This window comes from Narcine bancroftii, chromosome 10, assembly GCF_036971445.1.
Source record: "Narcine bancroftii isolate sNarBan1 chromosome 10, sNarBan1.hap1, whole genome shotgun sequence".
In the NCBI taxonomy this organism is placed as follows: domain Eukaryota; kingdom Metazoa; phylum Chordata; class Chondrichthyes; order Torpediniformes; family Narcinidae; genus Narcine; species Narcine bancroftii.
The window spans coordinates 8,486,275-8,502,503 of NC_091478.1; the positions used below are offsets into that span (position 1 = coordinate 8,486,275).

Here is a 16,229-nt window from a genome sequence, read left to right on the forward strand (position 1 = left end):
AATAAAAATGAGGGCTGATGGTCAGGAAAGTATAATAGTCAAATCTACTTGAGCCATGGATGAGGTTTCCATGGCAGATAAACTGATGCACAAGCTGTTTAGGCAGCTTTAAGATGCAGAAGTAGGTACTGTATCAGCAATGAAATGTGGTTCAAAGCTTGTCTTGGTGTTGGATATGGGTGTAATAGCTTGGCTTACCTTTAGATTGATGCCATATGAGGGCTGAGCTGTTAGTTCACAAACAATTTAGGAATGGACCATGGCTTGGATTAAATTTCTGATTCCTTTGTCTGTATGTTGGAGCAAGGCTGAAGTGTTGAACAGTGGCATTTTCCATCAGCAGTTCATCTAGTTAGTGTTACAGACTAGCAGAACAAAATTAACCAGTGAGAGAAAGGGCAGCTGATAGACATGAGGCACACAGTGAGCAACTCTCAATGAATTGGGAGTCCATTTCCAATTCTTATTCAGATCGAGTTTGCTCAGCACAGAGGATTTATAAGATGTTTATTCATAAAAGTATGTAAAGTGACATTGAGAGACTCAAACATAATTTGCTGAGAAAACACCCACCGAGCAAAAGAAAAATGTGAATTATTATGCAATTACCAGCTTTTAAAATGAGATTGGTACTGATCAACATAGCTAGGCACAATGGTAGTGTATTTTTGATTAACATTGTAGGGATGATTAAAGGAAAGCCATGGATATGAGATGAAATTTGTTTTTCCATTGTCCATAATATTTTGCTTTGAACTTGCCACAAGTATTGGGGTGATGTATTTAGTGGGTTGGAGATGAGATGACAGTGGAGACCAGGCTTACTGAGAGGAAATGCTAGTTTTTAATCATGTCAGAGACAGCAGGGATGGAAGGTGCAGGAATCTTGTGATGACTGGTGGGCCAAAGAACACACACGTGGGATTTGACAATGCCAGAGTAATTGAGCTGGGAGGTTTTTCTCCACCCCCCCCCCCCTCCCAGGGAGGACACTGGAAAGAGGGTTGAAAGAGGAAAAGGTAATATGGACATCAAGCAGTACAAGAAAGCAATCTTTACGGGCTGCATTCGCGACAGTGGAAAACATCGAAGAAGGCAAGGTCAACAATTTTGGCTGAGATTGTGGGTGGAGAATGTTTATATAGAGAGAGATCAAGGGATGCTGGGAAAATGTACTTGGAGAAGAGCAGAAATTGATTTCGAGTTTGGAAGCAGTATGAGAAATTGCTTTAACCATGAGGAGGAAAGCAATTAATATAATATTGGTTAAATGTTTTTGATATTAGGGAGATCAGCAAAAGAAGATTGTAACTGTGTGAGGCAAGAAGAGATGCTCAAAGGAAGAGTTTGGGGATGAGTCAAGCTGGACTGGGCAGGGCATGAAGGTAGAGGAAATCATCACCACCTCCTAGCCTGCATTTGGTTAAGGCTCTATTGTTCATTACAATGCCTTGTATAGATGTGGAAATAAGGAGAGCTGGTGGCTGAAGCTCCACTTGCTTGCATAGTCTGAACTGTGCTGGATGGAGATGGTCATGCTGGCACCTTCTAGTACGCTGGTGCAGGTGGGAAAGTTGTTTATGGTGCTTCTTCATGGTCCTATGGTCATGAAAGGCATAGGGAGAAAGTGCCTATGAGAGCCAAAGCAGCAATACTGGCGTAAAAATCTTGGAATAATAAATAATAGGAAAATGATGGAGCAGAAATCTAATAAAGAGAAAAATGAAAACAAATGACTTCCAAGAGAGAAGCTGTTTTTTTTTCTGGGGGGGGGGTGGTGGAATTGATAACAGAAGAGATGACAGGACACCAAACTGTGTGCAAAAGTAGGTGTAGAGAAAACACAGATTATATATCAGTGCTGCATATTGATATCAGCCACATTTGAAATGGGTTGGTGGGCAAGTGAAGCTATATGGTAAATAAGAAAATCTGCATATATTGGTCTTTCGTCAGGAAGGTCTCAGACGTGAAACATTGACTACCTTTGGCTTCCTGTGAAAGCTGCATGACCAGCTGAGTTTCTCCAGTATTTTTGTGTACAGCAAGTGAAACTGTATGTTGGGTCACATTTGTGTGGATGAGCTAAGCTGAATGTGGTTTTTAAAAAATAAAGATTGTTAGAGGTCAGCTGAAGTCTTAGAAGCAGCTGAGTCATTTAGCACTCCACAGGAGAGTGAAACTCCTGCTAGAAGACAGTCTGAAGTGAAGCTGGTAAATTGTAAGGCAGTCTTAGGCTTAGCAGCAGAAACTGATCAGAGATACAGGACTTTAAAAATTTAAGTAACTGGGCAACTGAGTCTTGTGCAGTCTAATTAGGAACACCATTTCTAGAGGTGCTTGAAAAGTAAGTGTGCAAGATTAGTTCTTATTGAGTAAAACAACGGGAAAATATGCTGGGTTTGAGAGTAGTGGAGGGGGGGGGGGAGATGGTGGGAGCAAGGCAGAAGTGTTGAACAGTGGCATTTTACACCAGCATTTCATCTAGTTAGTGTTACAGTCCAGCAGAACGAAAGTTAACCAGTGAGAGAAAGGACAGCCGATAGACAAGAAGAGGCACATAGTAAGCAGCCCTCACTGAATTTGAGTCCATTTCCAATTCTTATTGGAAATGAGGGTTTATGAGATGTTTATTCATAAAAATATGTAGTGTAGTTGAGAGACTCAAAAATGATTTGCTGAGAAAACACCCACTGAGCAAAGGAGAAATGTGAATTATTATGCAATTACCAGGTCTCAAGATGATTATTGAGTGCCTAAAATAAAACATTTTAACTCAAACTGCTCTTATCTCCTCAAGTACTAATTAATTCTTTATCTGAAAATACATGCATATGTTCTAGTTCTGTAGTTCTGAATGCTTTTGTCATTCCTGGTTTTATGTCTAACCATTGTGTCGTTTGCTGAATGCAGGGAATCTTTCAATTACTGAATGAGCACATTCCATATCAGAGATCCAATTTCTCTTAACACTTAAACACTTGTGAACCATGAATGAGATTTTCACCAAATCCAACTACATGGAATTCTCAGAAATCAGACAATTAATAAGATGATCTGCCAAATAAAATCTTTATAATGGCATCCTGCAAAATAGTATCAATGACTCCTTATTTATTTCCCACTTCCCCAGTTGGTAAAAGATCACAACTATTCTGATATTCTTAAACAAGCAGAATTTCAGTTGACTCCTACCTTTTTACAGAATATGTCTAGTCTGCAATATAATTTTACTGCTCAAGCAAAGTAATGTTGGAGTTGCCTCCATTGTCTGACTTCACTGGGTGCCTCCTTGTCCAAGTTGGTCATTGGGAATAATTTGGCTGTGGACCCTTGTTCAGAATTCGAGTTTAGAGTTTAAAAATTGAGAGAAATGTTTGCTGAAGAATGGCGATTGTTGCTGAATGTGCTCTAGCCTGGCAGTGGCTCAGCTGAGCTGCTTAGTAATTTTGATCTGTGAAATGGGAAATAAATACTCAATGTGTGTGATCTGCTGAGCAAGTATGCACTTGAAAGAATAGAGGTATCATAGTTTTGTTACTGCAGTAGATGGAGAGTTCTGAACCATTAATTCTGAATTAACTCCCCAGTCATGTCATAAGTATTTGAGAGGAAGAGGCTATCTGGTCCATTGAGTCCTTGCGGGCTCTATAGCAAGTCCATAGCACTGCAACTTGTACTTCAAATAAAATGTTTAACTGCCTCTTGAAACCCGATTCATTTTGTAACCACTGCCCTGCGAAGACACGAGTTCTGATCAAAGTTAATTTGAATTTTTTTCATGAAGATACCCAGGCTATATTCAAAGACTAGGGATCTCTTCTGGGACCCCTGCTTTTACTGATTCTTATAAATGACTAGGTGAAGAAGCGAAAGGATGGGTCTTAAGGTTGTGAGTGATAGGAAGGTTGAAGGTCTTGTGGATAGTTGAAAAGTTGTTGATTACAAAAGGATATACACAGGATGCAGTGTTGGGCAGAAAAGTAACATGGAGTTCAATTCAGATATGTGTGAGTTGATGCATTTTGTAAGGTTAAACCTGAAGGCTAAGTACAGTGTTTATGGCCGGATATTTAACAGTGTGGAAGAACAGAGGGGTCTAAATCCATACACCTTTTAAGGTTGTCACGCAGGGTGATAGGATAGTCGAGAAGGCCTATAGAATTCTGGGCTTCATTTGTCAGGGGATTGAGTTCAAGAGTCAAGAGGACATGTTGCAACTCTACAAATTTCTGGTGAGGCCAGTCAGAGTATTATGTTCAGTTCAGGTCAACTCATTAGAGGAAGGATGTGAAAGCTATGGAGAGGGTGCAGAGATTTACCAGGATGTTGCCTGGATTGGAAAATGTTTCATAACACACATTCATAGCACAATCAGAATTAGGTTTATTGTTATAAGTTTGAAGAGGAATGGTCCAAAGATATCTGGATTGAACACCACAGTGCAGAACAGGCCCTTTGGCCCTCAATGTTGTGCCAAGCTATATATTCCTACCAAAAAAAAACTAAATGTTTCCTACCTCGTAAGTCTCTATTTTTCTTTCATCCATGTGCCTGTCTTAAGAGCCTCTTAAATGCTCCTAATGGATCCTCCTCCACCACCAGCACCCCTGCCAAGGAATTCCAGGCACGTACAAATCTCTATGTTTTTTTAAAAAAAAACACCCTGAGGCAAGGTTAGTAGAGCTGGGATTTTATCTTTGGAGTGAAGAGGGATGAGAGGAAACGATAGATTCTGAGAGGCATAGACCAGGTAGACAACCAGCACCTTTTTCCCAGAGTGAGAGTAGCAAACTCCAGAGGACATCTATACAAAGCGAAGGGAGGAAATTTTAGGGAGACATCAGGTAGGTTTTTTAACACAGATGTGGGTGCCTGGAATGCTTTGACAGAAATAGTGTTGGGCTGAACCATTAGGGGTATTTGAGAGACTCTTGGGTGGGCACATAGATGAAAGAAAAGTAGAGGGTTATGAGTTAGCAAGAGTTTGTTTTTTTTGGTAGGAATATATAGGTTGGCACAACATCAAGGCCGAAGGGCCTGTACGGTGCTGTAGTGTTCTATGCTCTATCCAGAAATCTTATTAAAACCAAATGAGATTTTGCAAACATTTGTTAAATCACATCTTAATTTCCTTTGTTTCAAGGAGGACATCCCATATTTTCTCTTCTAAACTGGTAATTAAAATCATCCATTCTTGAAACCATTCTAGTAAATCTCTTTTGTAACTTTCTAAGGATCTTGATGTTCCTCAAGAGTAAACCATTTCCTAGCTATGCTTTATAAATGTCAAACATAACTTTTATTTTCAATGGCCTTTATTTATGAATCTCAAGATCCCATTTACTTCACAAACAACTTACTTAACATGTCGTATCCATTTTACTTTTCAGTCATGGCCTGAAATGCTGAATGACCATTTTTACCTATGAATGTTGCCTAATCTGCTGAGTTCCTCATTTTCGTAACGTGCTCTACAGCTTTTATAAAAATTTACACACAGATAACAAAGATCGCTCTGTATTTGATAACTATCAGAGCTCTGCTTTTCTGTTGCCTCTACTCATTCAAATTTCAATTTAGACATGCAGCACGGTAACAGGCCCTTTAAGCCTACAAGCCAGTGCTGCCCATTTACACCCAATTGACCTACAACTTCCGATACATTTTGAACAGTGGGAGAAAACCAGAGTCCCCGGGTAAAACCCAGGCAAACATGGGGAGAACGTACACACACCTTTCAGATAGTGTGGGTTTGAAATCTAGTCACAATCACTGGTGCTGTAACAGTGTTGTACTAACTGTGCAGCCCCATTCTTTGTACCTAAATGTATTACTTTACACTGGTCTATTATTCACCAGTTATCTGCCCATCCTGCAAACTCATCCATGTCAACTTGCTGTACATCACTTTTCTCTTTGCCAGGATCTTCATAGAGCATTCATATCCTTCGATGTTGTGCCGACCTATTGTTCCTAGAAAAAAAAGACTAAACCCCTCCTACTTCGTAACCCTCTTTTTCTTTCATCCATGTGCTTGTCTAAGAGTTGTGTTTAAGATTATTGTTTATTTGGAAATTCTACTTTACGCATCTGTGCAGTATTTCAAAAACTTTTCTCTTTTGTACACTCTTCTCCAGTCTGTAACTGCCTGTTTATGGTGACCTTGAAAGGTGAAATTTTGAGAGTACAGAGTTTGTAGTTCCTGTCAGGATCAAAGCCAAGGTTAGAAGGCATAGGGAACCTTGGTTTTCGAAGGATATTGGGGATCTGGTTCGGAAGAAGAGAGAGGTGTTTAACAGGTATATGCAATATAGAGAAAATGAGGTACTAGAGGAGTTTTTTTTTAAATGCAAGAAAAACTAACAGAAAAAAAATCAGGAAGACTAAAAGAGGTGGCTTTGGCAGACAATGTGAAGGAAAATCCTAAGGGTTTTCTACAAGTATATTAAGAGCAAAAGGATAGCAAGGAACAAAATTTGTCCCCTTTTAGATCAGATTAGTAGGCTTTGTATTGAACTAAAAGAGATGGGGAGATCTTGTGGTTTTTTTTCAATAGTATTCACTTGGGAAAAGGGAACAGAATTGTGGGAAGTAAGGAAAACAAACAGTGAGGCCATGGAACCTATACAGATTAAAGAGGAGGAAATACTTGCTGTCTTAAAGCAAGTAAGGGTGGATAAATACCCAGGGGCTGACAAGATATTCCCTTGGACCTTGACGGAGGCTACTGTAGAAATTGCAGGGGTTCTGGCAGAAATATTTAAAATGTCCTTAGCCACTGGTGTGGTGCCAGAGGATTGGATGGTGGCTCACATTGCTCCTTTGTTTAAAAGAAGGCTCCAAAAGTAACCCTGGAATTTAGGCCAGGGAGTCTGACTTCAGTAGTAGATAAATTATTGAAAGGTGTTCTAAGAAATTGGATATACAATTATTTGGATAGCCATGGACTGATTAGGGATAGTCAACATGGCTTTCTGCATTGTAGGTCGTGTTTAACCAATCTTAGAGTTTTTCAAGGAGGTTACCAGGAAAGTTGACGAAGGAAAGGCTGTGGATGTTGTCTATATGGACTTTAGACAAGGTCCCGCATGGTAAGTTAGTCAGGAAAGTTCAGACGCTAGGTATTCATAGTGAAGTAGCGAACTGGATTCAACAATGGCTGGATGGAAGAATCCAGAGTAGTGGTGGATGATTATTTCTCGATCTGGAGCCTGATGCTAGTGGTGAGCCCCAGGGAAAACCAAACAACCTCTAGCTCCAAACATTTTGGATATGGGGTGCTGTACCTGTACATTGTGCAGTTTTGGTCACCTAACTACAGAAAGATATCATTAAGATAGAAAGAGTGCAGAGAAGATTCACTAGGATGTTGCCAGATTTCAGGAACTGAGTTAAAGGAAAGGTTAAACAGGTTAGGTCTTTATTCCCTGGAGCATAGAAGAATGAGGGGAGATTTGATATAGGTATTTAAAATCATGAGGAGGGTGGAACATAGGAAGTAGGAACAGGAGTAGGCCAAAAATGGCCCATCGAGCCTGCTCCGCCATTCAATACAATCATGGCTGATCTAATTTATGACTTAACTCCACCTACCTGCCTTCTCCCCATATCCCCTAATTCCTCTATCATGTAAAAATTTATCTAACTGAATTTTAAATATGTTTAATGAGGCAGCCTCAACCACTTCCCTGGTTAGAGAATTCCAAACATTCACTGCTCTCTGGGAAAAACTATTTTTCCTCATCTCTGTCCTAAATCTACTCCCCCGAATCTTGAGACTGTGTTCCCTCATTTTAGTTTCCCCGGCCAGATCAAAAAACCTTCCTATATCTATCCTATTCATACCCTTCATAATCCTATATGTTTCTATAAGATCTCCTCTCATTCTTCTGAACTTGAGCGAATACAATCCTAGACGATTTAATCTTTCATCATAAGTCAACCCCTTCATCCCAGGGATCAACCTAGTCAACCTCCTCTGGACCGTCTCCAAAGCCAGTATATCCTTCCTCAAATATGGAGACCAGAACTGGACACAGTACTCCAGGTGCGGTCTCACCAGTACCTTATACAGTTGCAAAGATAAAGTAATGTAGATAGGCTTTTTCCACCAAGGGTAGGTGAGATACAAACCAGAGGACATGGGTCAAAAGTGAAAGGGGAAATGCTTTGGGGGAACTTCACACAGAAAGTGGTGGGGTGTGGAATGAGCTTCTAGCTGAAGTGGTGAATGTGGGCTCAGTTTTAAAATTTAAGAAGAATTTGGATGGGAGAGGTCTGGAAGGCTATGGTCTGGGTGCTAGTCAGTGGGAGTAGGCAAAAAAATAAAATGGTTCAGCACAGACTAGAGGCCTATTTCTGTGCTATAGTGTTTTATGGTTCTGTATGGTGTTTTCAAAACTTTATATCAGTTTTTTGCCTGCTACTACTAGATTCTGTCATGGGGCTTTGTTTTTGATGATCTGCCTTTTCCTGGGTTTTGACAGATTCATTCTAAAAAGCCATTTAGAATACTTCCATGTTGCCTCATCAGAAAAAAATTCCATTTGGTGCCTTTCTTTTAATGGAGGTTGACATACTGAATGCACAGAAGATCAGGAAAAGGTTTCGCTCTCCAAATTAACTGATAATTTGGTAATTAGACATACTTCGAGTATTTGGTTCCAATTTAGAAAGTACTTTAGTTATCATAGATTTTTATTAATTTGTTCAATTTTGCATAATTCCCTTTTTTAAGAAAAACATTTGGTTCAAGACACTGGATATACTCAATGGTCATGGTTGGGTATTCAATCTTTCTTGGACTTGTATATAAACCAAAACTTTGCTTCCTTTGAGTAATTGTCTGCCAAATTTAAATTACCTAATCAACATTTTTTTTTGCTATTTACAGATTAGGAGCTTCTTAAGATCCTTAACGTTGAGGCTTCCCCAAGATTTAGATTTTAATCTTATCTGGGAAGTATATAATTTTAGACCCAGTCAGAAAGGACTGCTTTCAGCCCTTTATGAACTGCTTTTATGATCTAGTAGTAGTTCTTTATCTAAAATTAAGAAAGTTTGGGAACATTGCTGAAGATGCATGGAAGTTTGTTTTGAAAAATGTACATCCATCCTCGCTCTGTGCAAAACATTCTTTATTACAATTTAAAGTAGTCCATAGGGCCCAATATTTCAAAGTTCAATCAGATAAATTTTACCCCAATATATCCTCTAAATGTGATATGTATGCAACTCAGGAAGGTACTTTATATCATGTGTCTTGGTTATGCCCTCCTTTTGTAACTACTGGAAAGAGGTATTTAGTACACTATCTTTAATTCTTGATGTAAATCTCTGAGCCCTTTTATTATTATTAATGGAATGAGTGGACCAATGGACTTAGTTTTGACTCTATCTCAATCCCACATGGTTGCTTTTGCTTCCCTGTTTGCTGGAGGCTCATTTTGCTGCGATGGATCGATGTTGTCCCTCCCACACGTACACAATGGTTACTGGATGTGATGGCATCCCTTTCTCTAGAGAGAATTAGATGCTTAACTACTAAAATGAGTAATTTTTTTTCTCTTTGGAGAATTTTAATTTTCAAAATTTATAGATCAGTTATTTTTGGGCTTTATTAATTTTTTTTCCTTTTCATTTCTTTTTTTCTGTACCTATTAATGTTGAAATTAGTTTATGCCTGACTTTGATAGTAATTGCTTATATTATAGGTTGGGGTTAGAAATTTAATTAGATTTAGTTGTATTTTTTTGTCTTTTCCTTTTTTAATCTTGTTTACTGTTGTTAACTATCTGTAATTTTAATTTACTGTTATATGAATCTAATTAAAAAAAAATAAAATGATTGAAAAAGAATGTTTCCATGTTGCCTTATCAGAAAAAATAATTCCGTTTGGTGCCTCTCTTTTATTGGAGGTTGACCTCTTTTATACTGGCATTCTGTATGCACAGAAGAGCAGGAAAAGGTTACACCCTCTGAAGTTATTTAGCATGGAAACAAGCCCACTGATTCCATGCTAACCAGCAAACATCCATTTACATTCATCTTGTGCAAATGTCATATAAATTTTTATATTTTTCCTACATTTCCATCAACTCTGCTTGGATTCTACCACCCGTGTGCACACCAGTGGCAATTTACAATGATCAATTAACCTTGCTAATCCATGTCTTTGAAATGTAGGAGGAAACCCACTTGCTCACAGGGAAAATGTGTAAACTCTAGGCACAGTCAGCTTAGTGGTTAGTGAAATGTATGACAGCGCCAGTGATCCGAGTTCAAATCCGGCGCTGTCAGTAAGGAGTTTCTGTGTTCTTCTTGTGATCTGAATGGGTTTCTACTCACCCTCCAAAAGTGTCTGGGATTGGTAGGTTAAGGGTGTAATTGTGCAGCATGGGTTTTATGGGCTGAAAGGGCCCACTACCATGCTGTATTGTTAAAAATAAACTCCACACAGACAGCACTGGAGATCAGGATTGAACCTGATTTTTCTGGAACTGGGGAGTGACAGCTCTACTAGCTGCACCATTTGCCACCCCAAAGTCATTAACAGCCTCTTTAGAGAAGAGGTTTATGAAAATATTCTAATACATACATTCCTTTAGAATTGAAATAAAGGACACAATTAAATATATAAATAAAAACTGATGAACATAATCCTCTAACCATGTAAATCATCTAAAATATTTGTATTGATTTTGATTATTTATGTGATCATTATGTACTATGTCGTGTATGTTTTTGTGTGTGCACTATGGACTGGAGAGATTGTTTTGTCAGGTTGTACATGTACAATCAGATGATAATAAACTTGAAATAACAACATCTCCCAGGAATCTTTACCCACATCTTTCTTTTGAATGATCTAACACTTTGGCTTTTTAGGAATCATTCATCATTCAGGTGCCTTGCCATTCCGTGTGGGTGATCATGTCTCAATCCGTCACGATCTCTGATCCTCCAAATTGTAGTTGTTGCACCCAGTTGTCCTTCGGGTGAAGGCTCCATCTTTGAAATGAGGCCATAGACGATGCTGAGTTCATGATAAACAAGGGAAAAATACTGAAGTGGTTTCCCGTTGCCGCCTTCAGTATCGGTGTCCATACTGGACGGGTAATCCTGGCCATTGATCAGCAATTCATCTGCCCAGTGTTTTTAGTTTCACAACCATAAATTCCAATTTGTAGAATCTGCTTGTAAAAAGCATCCACCATCTGCAATCCCTGGCTTCTCGTGACCCTGATTGGGAGGCTGAACGTACTACCTTTGCCCAAGGATGACCTGTAGGCTATCGGACGGAAGGAGCACCTTACCCCTCCTTTTGCTGAGCAATCGCACAGCACTGACACTGTAATAGGCAAATATTTATGGATCTTTGCAATTCATGTAGATTGTTTAGATCCTTATTTATTTTTCATATACCTCAAACTGTGAAAATTCCCCAAATTTGAGTTAGGATTTAACTAATCTATCCCAAAGCTTGAAGCTGGTGATATTTAAACAAGTAAAAACAGTAACAAGTGAAAGTTCCAAATGAACTGAGACTTCTGAAGATTAATTTTAAATCACTACAAATGCCATTAAAGTCTCTATTTCAAGTTCTTCACTAATCTTCATTAAAGCCCTGGAATTGTTCAGATTTCCCTGGAAAAATTTGTTACAGCATTTTTCTGCTTTGACATTAATTCTTCCAAAAAATGAGGTATATTTTAAAATGTACCTGATATGTATCTGCATTCTGAATTACCAGGCACACTGGTGTATGGGATATATTCATAAATAATGTTATTTTTGTTTCTGTTTCCATTTTCTTGCATGTTGATCAAGTTTAGTGTTGTACAGTGGTACGTTAACTGTCTTTCAAGGTTTTTGGGCAGCAATGTTAGCATAAGTGGTTAGTGCAACGCAATACTATTGTAGCGTCAGGAACATGGGTTTGAATTCGCCACTGTTGTAAGGAGTATGTCAGCATGGGTTTCCTCCGGATGCACTAGATTCCTCCCACTTTCTAAAGATGTACAGGATGAGTAGGTTAATTGGTTACTTTGGTGACGTGGACTCATGATCAAGAAGGGTCTGTTACAGGCTGTACCTAAATTAAAAATTTTAAATAAAAAAACAGTAGTTTCCTTTGCCTGTGTTGCTAATACAGTATTATAATCTGGCCTCGTGGATCATTATAATGCAGCTTTTCCTCAGTTAACAAATGGATGCATGCCTGTAAAATGCTTTGTTTAGCAAAATGTTGTAAATTGAAAAAGCCAGTTAAAATGCTTTAGGAACTTTTTGTTACAATCTATTAATAATCTGTCAAAACCATGTTAATAAATGTCAGACCAAAGCACCAAATCAAAGAAGATTGAAGGCAGTTGTGTGTCTCCTTATCTTTCAGGACCCATTGATTCAGGGAATGGTTTTTGCTTGAGCCCAAAAATAAATACATACTTTTCATTTTGAACTTTTTTTTTAAGCTGTCAAAGTGTTTACAAATGACAGTGGAAAAGCAAACACTTCTGAGACTGTAGCGGATATAGGACGTGTTCCAGAATTACATTCACATACCATTGCAATAACACTAACAATAGTGGGATGAATGATGGAACATCACACAACTTAATTGCTTCCATAATGTGTCAGCATATTACTTAAAGGTTTATTAAATACACCAGCAGGGAATGTATACGAGTTTTAATTACGTGTGCTAAATTTGCATCAAGGTTCATATACATTTTATGCCCTGACCTACTGTTGCTATTCCAAATGGTAGACTGGATTCAGAGTTCTCTTGAGGTATTCAGTTGATCACGAATTAGGGCCCGGACTTCCACAGAATTTTGCTTATTAAGGTAGCAGCAAAGGTCAAAAATATGAAGAAGACTTCATTATTTTTAGTGTTCTTGCATCAAACTGTTGTATTCTTGATTTGGCCTCTGTGAGACTCAAGCCTTTGTGTTAGGCTGAATAATTTATGAATTAATGAATTGTTAAATGAGTGAAAATACCACATGTGACCACTTTCCTATTGCTTAAGCAAGAGAAATATCTTCTCCAAAATGAGCAGAAAGCTGAAGGTTCCATATTCGTTATGTTGCTTTGTGAAGTAATATGAAAACACACTGATATCATCTGCAGATTCTCCTCCAAGACTCACACCAGCCGGACTTGCAAATACATCACTTTTCCCTCATTGTTGATTGGACTAAACTCTGGAACTCTGCTCACAACCGCATTGTGGAAGCACCTTCACCAGAATGGATGTGTGTCTCAGTCTAAATCCTGGAACTCAGTCCACAGCAGCACTTTGGGAGTACCTTCACCAGAAGAGATATATCTCTCGAACTAAATCCTGCAACTCTATCCACATTGCGGGAGCACCTTCAGAAGGGAAACCAGTCAAGAAGCTTCACCAATGTTATTCTCATTCCTTGAAGAACAACCTTGTATAATTTTAATGCTTAAACTATTTTATTTCTTGAGCTGCTTGAACCAACAATGCATTCGACTTCTGTCGTAGTCTATTTTTTTGTTCCCACTCAAATCGTGCGTAATAACACAACTTTCCCCTTTTCAATAATTTTTTTAAAAAATACTATGTCTGCATGACAAGGGTATCTACATACTGCGGCCAGTCTCTTTCCACTCAACAGCTTTCAATCTCTGAGGTAGTTTAACAGTCCTTCTTACTCTGGTATGTGTTTCCACCAGTATATTGCTTGCATTTGCTGCTTTGGTATTTGTGTCTTTCTATGAACTCTGAACAACATATTCCTTTTCTACATGTGCTGGCCCCTTTTGTGTACTGACAGATAACAGATTATGACAAGAGTTGGAGCTTGTGGTTGTAGATCCATGTGGTTCCTTCTCTTTTCTAGAATCAGTAGCTGTGACTTTAGATGCCAGCCTTTGTGTTTGAGGATCATCATACAACTCCTTTTATTGAGTGTTCTCTGCAGTGTAGCCTGTCACTTTTAATTTCACTGGATAAATCTTGCTCTTTAAGATGAGGGTCTTAAAATCGTCCATGGAGAACAGATTCACCTGGGCTCCAGTGTCGAGCTTAAATGGTATTACAGTTTCATTCACAGTCACTGGAATGATCCATTCGTTTTACCAGAAGCAGCAGTCTATCGTGATTCCTCGAAGAATTCCTCCACTACTTAGTCCACTGTGTGCGCCTTTCTCTTGGTAGACCCTGCTTTGCAGCACTTTGAAAAATGATTCTTCTTCCCACATTTATTGCAGGACTTTCCAAAGGCAGGACAGATCTTTGGAATATGTTTATCTCCACACCTGCTGAATTTGCTGTTTGAATCTACCTCTTTGCTTTGCTGTAGCTTTGTGAAACAACTGATGCTTTGCTTCTTTGTTTTCACCATATATCCTATCCAACTCCTTGGCTTATGCTCATGTGGTCGCCCTACACTTATTCACAGCCTTTTCCAGTATCAAATCTTGTTCATGCAACAGTCTTTCTCTCAGCGCATTAACTTGGGTTCCACAAACTATTCTGTCTTCAATGAGTGAGTTTTTCAAATTTCCAAATTCACAGCACTTATTCAGTGTTTGAAGCTCGGCTAAGAATTGATTGAAGCTCATACCTTGTATCTGATCACAGGAGAACAACTTGAATCTCCCAAACGTGAAATTTTTACTTGGAACAAACTACTTAAATTTTGTCATCAGAGTGTCCAATATGAAAACTGCCTCACCATTTTGAAAACCATTAAAGAAGTCCAAGGCATCTTCACCCATCATGTAGAAATATAGACACTTTCCATTTTTCATTGGTATCTCTCACTCCACCAGCCTCAAAATAAATGTTGAATCGTTGTCTGAAGCATTTCCAATTATCTGTTAGGTTGCCGGTAAACTGTGGGAGGACTTAACTTTTCCATGACGGGAACTTTTGTCTTTCTTACTTACCTCCACACTTCTGACACCATAATATGTTTGTTCCTTGAAGAAGAACACCCCTTACGTGTTTTTAATGCTTAAACAACTTTATTTTTCAAGCTGCTTGAACCAACAAGGTCTACTTTTTGTTCCCGCGCAAACTGTGTTCATTGCCTACTGGGAATGTAGTTCTTTATTATAAATGCATGATATCACATCCAAAACTTTCTCAAAGGCAACTAGAGGACAATAAATGCTGATCTTGCCAGCAATGTTAAAATTCCAAAATGGTCTGGATCTTTGCTCTATATTTATAATTATAATTTACTATTTTAGTGGGTGTTGAGCTAATTCTAATAAAAGCCTTGATACAATGAGTTAGTAAAGAGGTCTTGCTGCTTCATTTTACCAACTTGGTATAGAGGTTTTTTTGGAAGAAATGTGGTTCCAGTTTCACTGACTATTGTCTCTTCAAATTTCATTTCAGGATTTTGGGTAGAGTTATGCACTTACACTCCTGTGGATTCATCTGAATAGTGAAAACATCGAACACTGTTTGCTTGTTATAGTGAAAGGAATTATTTAAGGCGCACCGCTGACATCTCTGATGGACAAGCACAAAGTGAAGCGCCAACGATTGGATCGAATTTGTGAAGGTAAGCAGACTATAGAGTTATTTGATCTTTAGCAAAAGTAATAGTGATTGAAGAATACTTTTTAGTTTTGATAAAAATGCAACTGAGGAGCAAATTATAATCTGGTTTTTGCTGCATTTGTTTGAACTGTGCTAGCAAAATTAGCATCAATCAGTGGATCCTGCACTTGTTCCAAAATTATAAGCTTGTATTTCAATGACCACAGTTTAATCAGTAAACTGATAATTAAGGGAGTTTTAAAGAAAAGGATCATTTGTTTATGTAGGTTGGGAAACTTTATTGAAAGGTATGACTAATATTTAAAGAATTATTACATAGATCATAGCAAGTAATCATTATAAGGATCAATCATGCTTCAGAAAAGTGGTCCAGTCATGATTTAAAAAAGAATCTGAACTTTCTATTTAGCCAAAGAAAAATGTTTATGATGTTGCAATCATAAATTTGAGAATTCAATAAAGGGATCAATAAATGGACAAGAAAGGAAAAGTAGAATAGGGACTAATCTAATGAAAATTTAACAGCAAACTAAAAGCTTTTACAGCAAAAGTCAATGTTAATCCCTTGCAGACTGAGACAGGAAATGGTTGAGAAGTTAAACAAATATTTTGTGTCTGTCTTCATGGAAGAAGCCCTAAAAAGCCTGCAGAAAGTAGTAGAGATCCAGTATGAATT

The 16,229-nt window shown here is 38.3% G+C and overlaps 1 protein-coding gene across 2 annotated transcripts in view; it reads left to right on the top strand.

Moving 5' to 3' along the window:
• Window positions 1–16,229, top strand: part of LOC138744119 (C-terminal-binding protein 2) — a 202,761-nt gene that overhangs the window by 10,849 nt on the left and 175,683 nt on the right. For both annotated transcript variants that reach the window (XM_069899714.1, XM_069899716.1), the window contains exon 3: window positions 15,386–15,554. In XM_069899714.1, coding sequence (XP_069755815.1) covers window positions 15,506–15,554 — 49 coding nt within the window. In that variant the 5' untranslated portion in view covers window positions 15,386–15,505. The remainder of the gene's footprint in view (window positions 1–15,385; window positions 15,555–16,229) is intronic.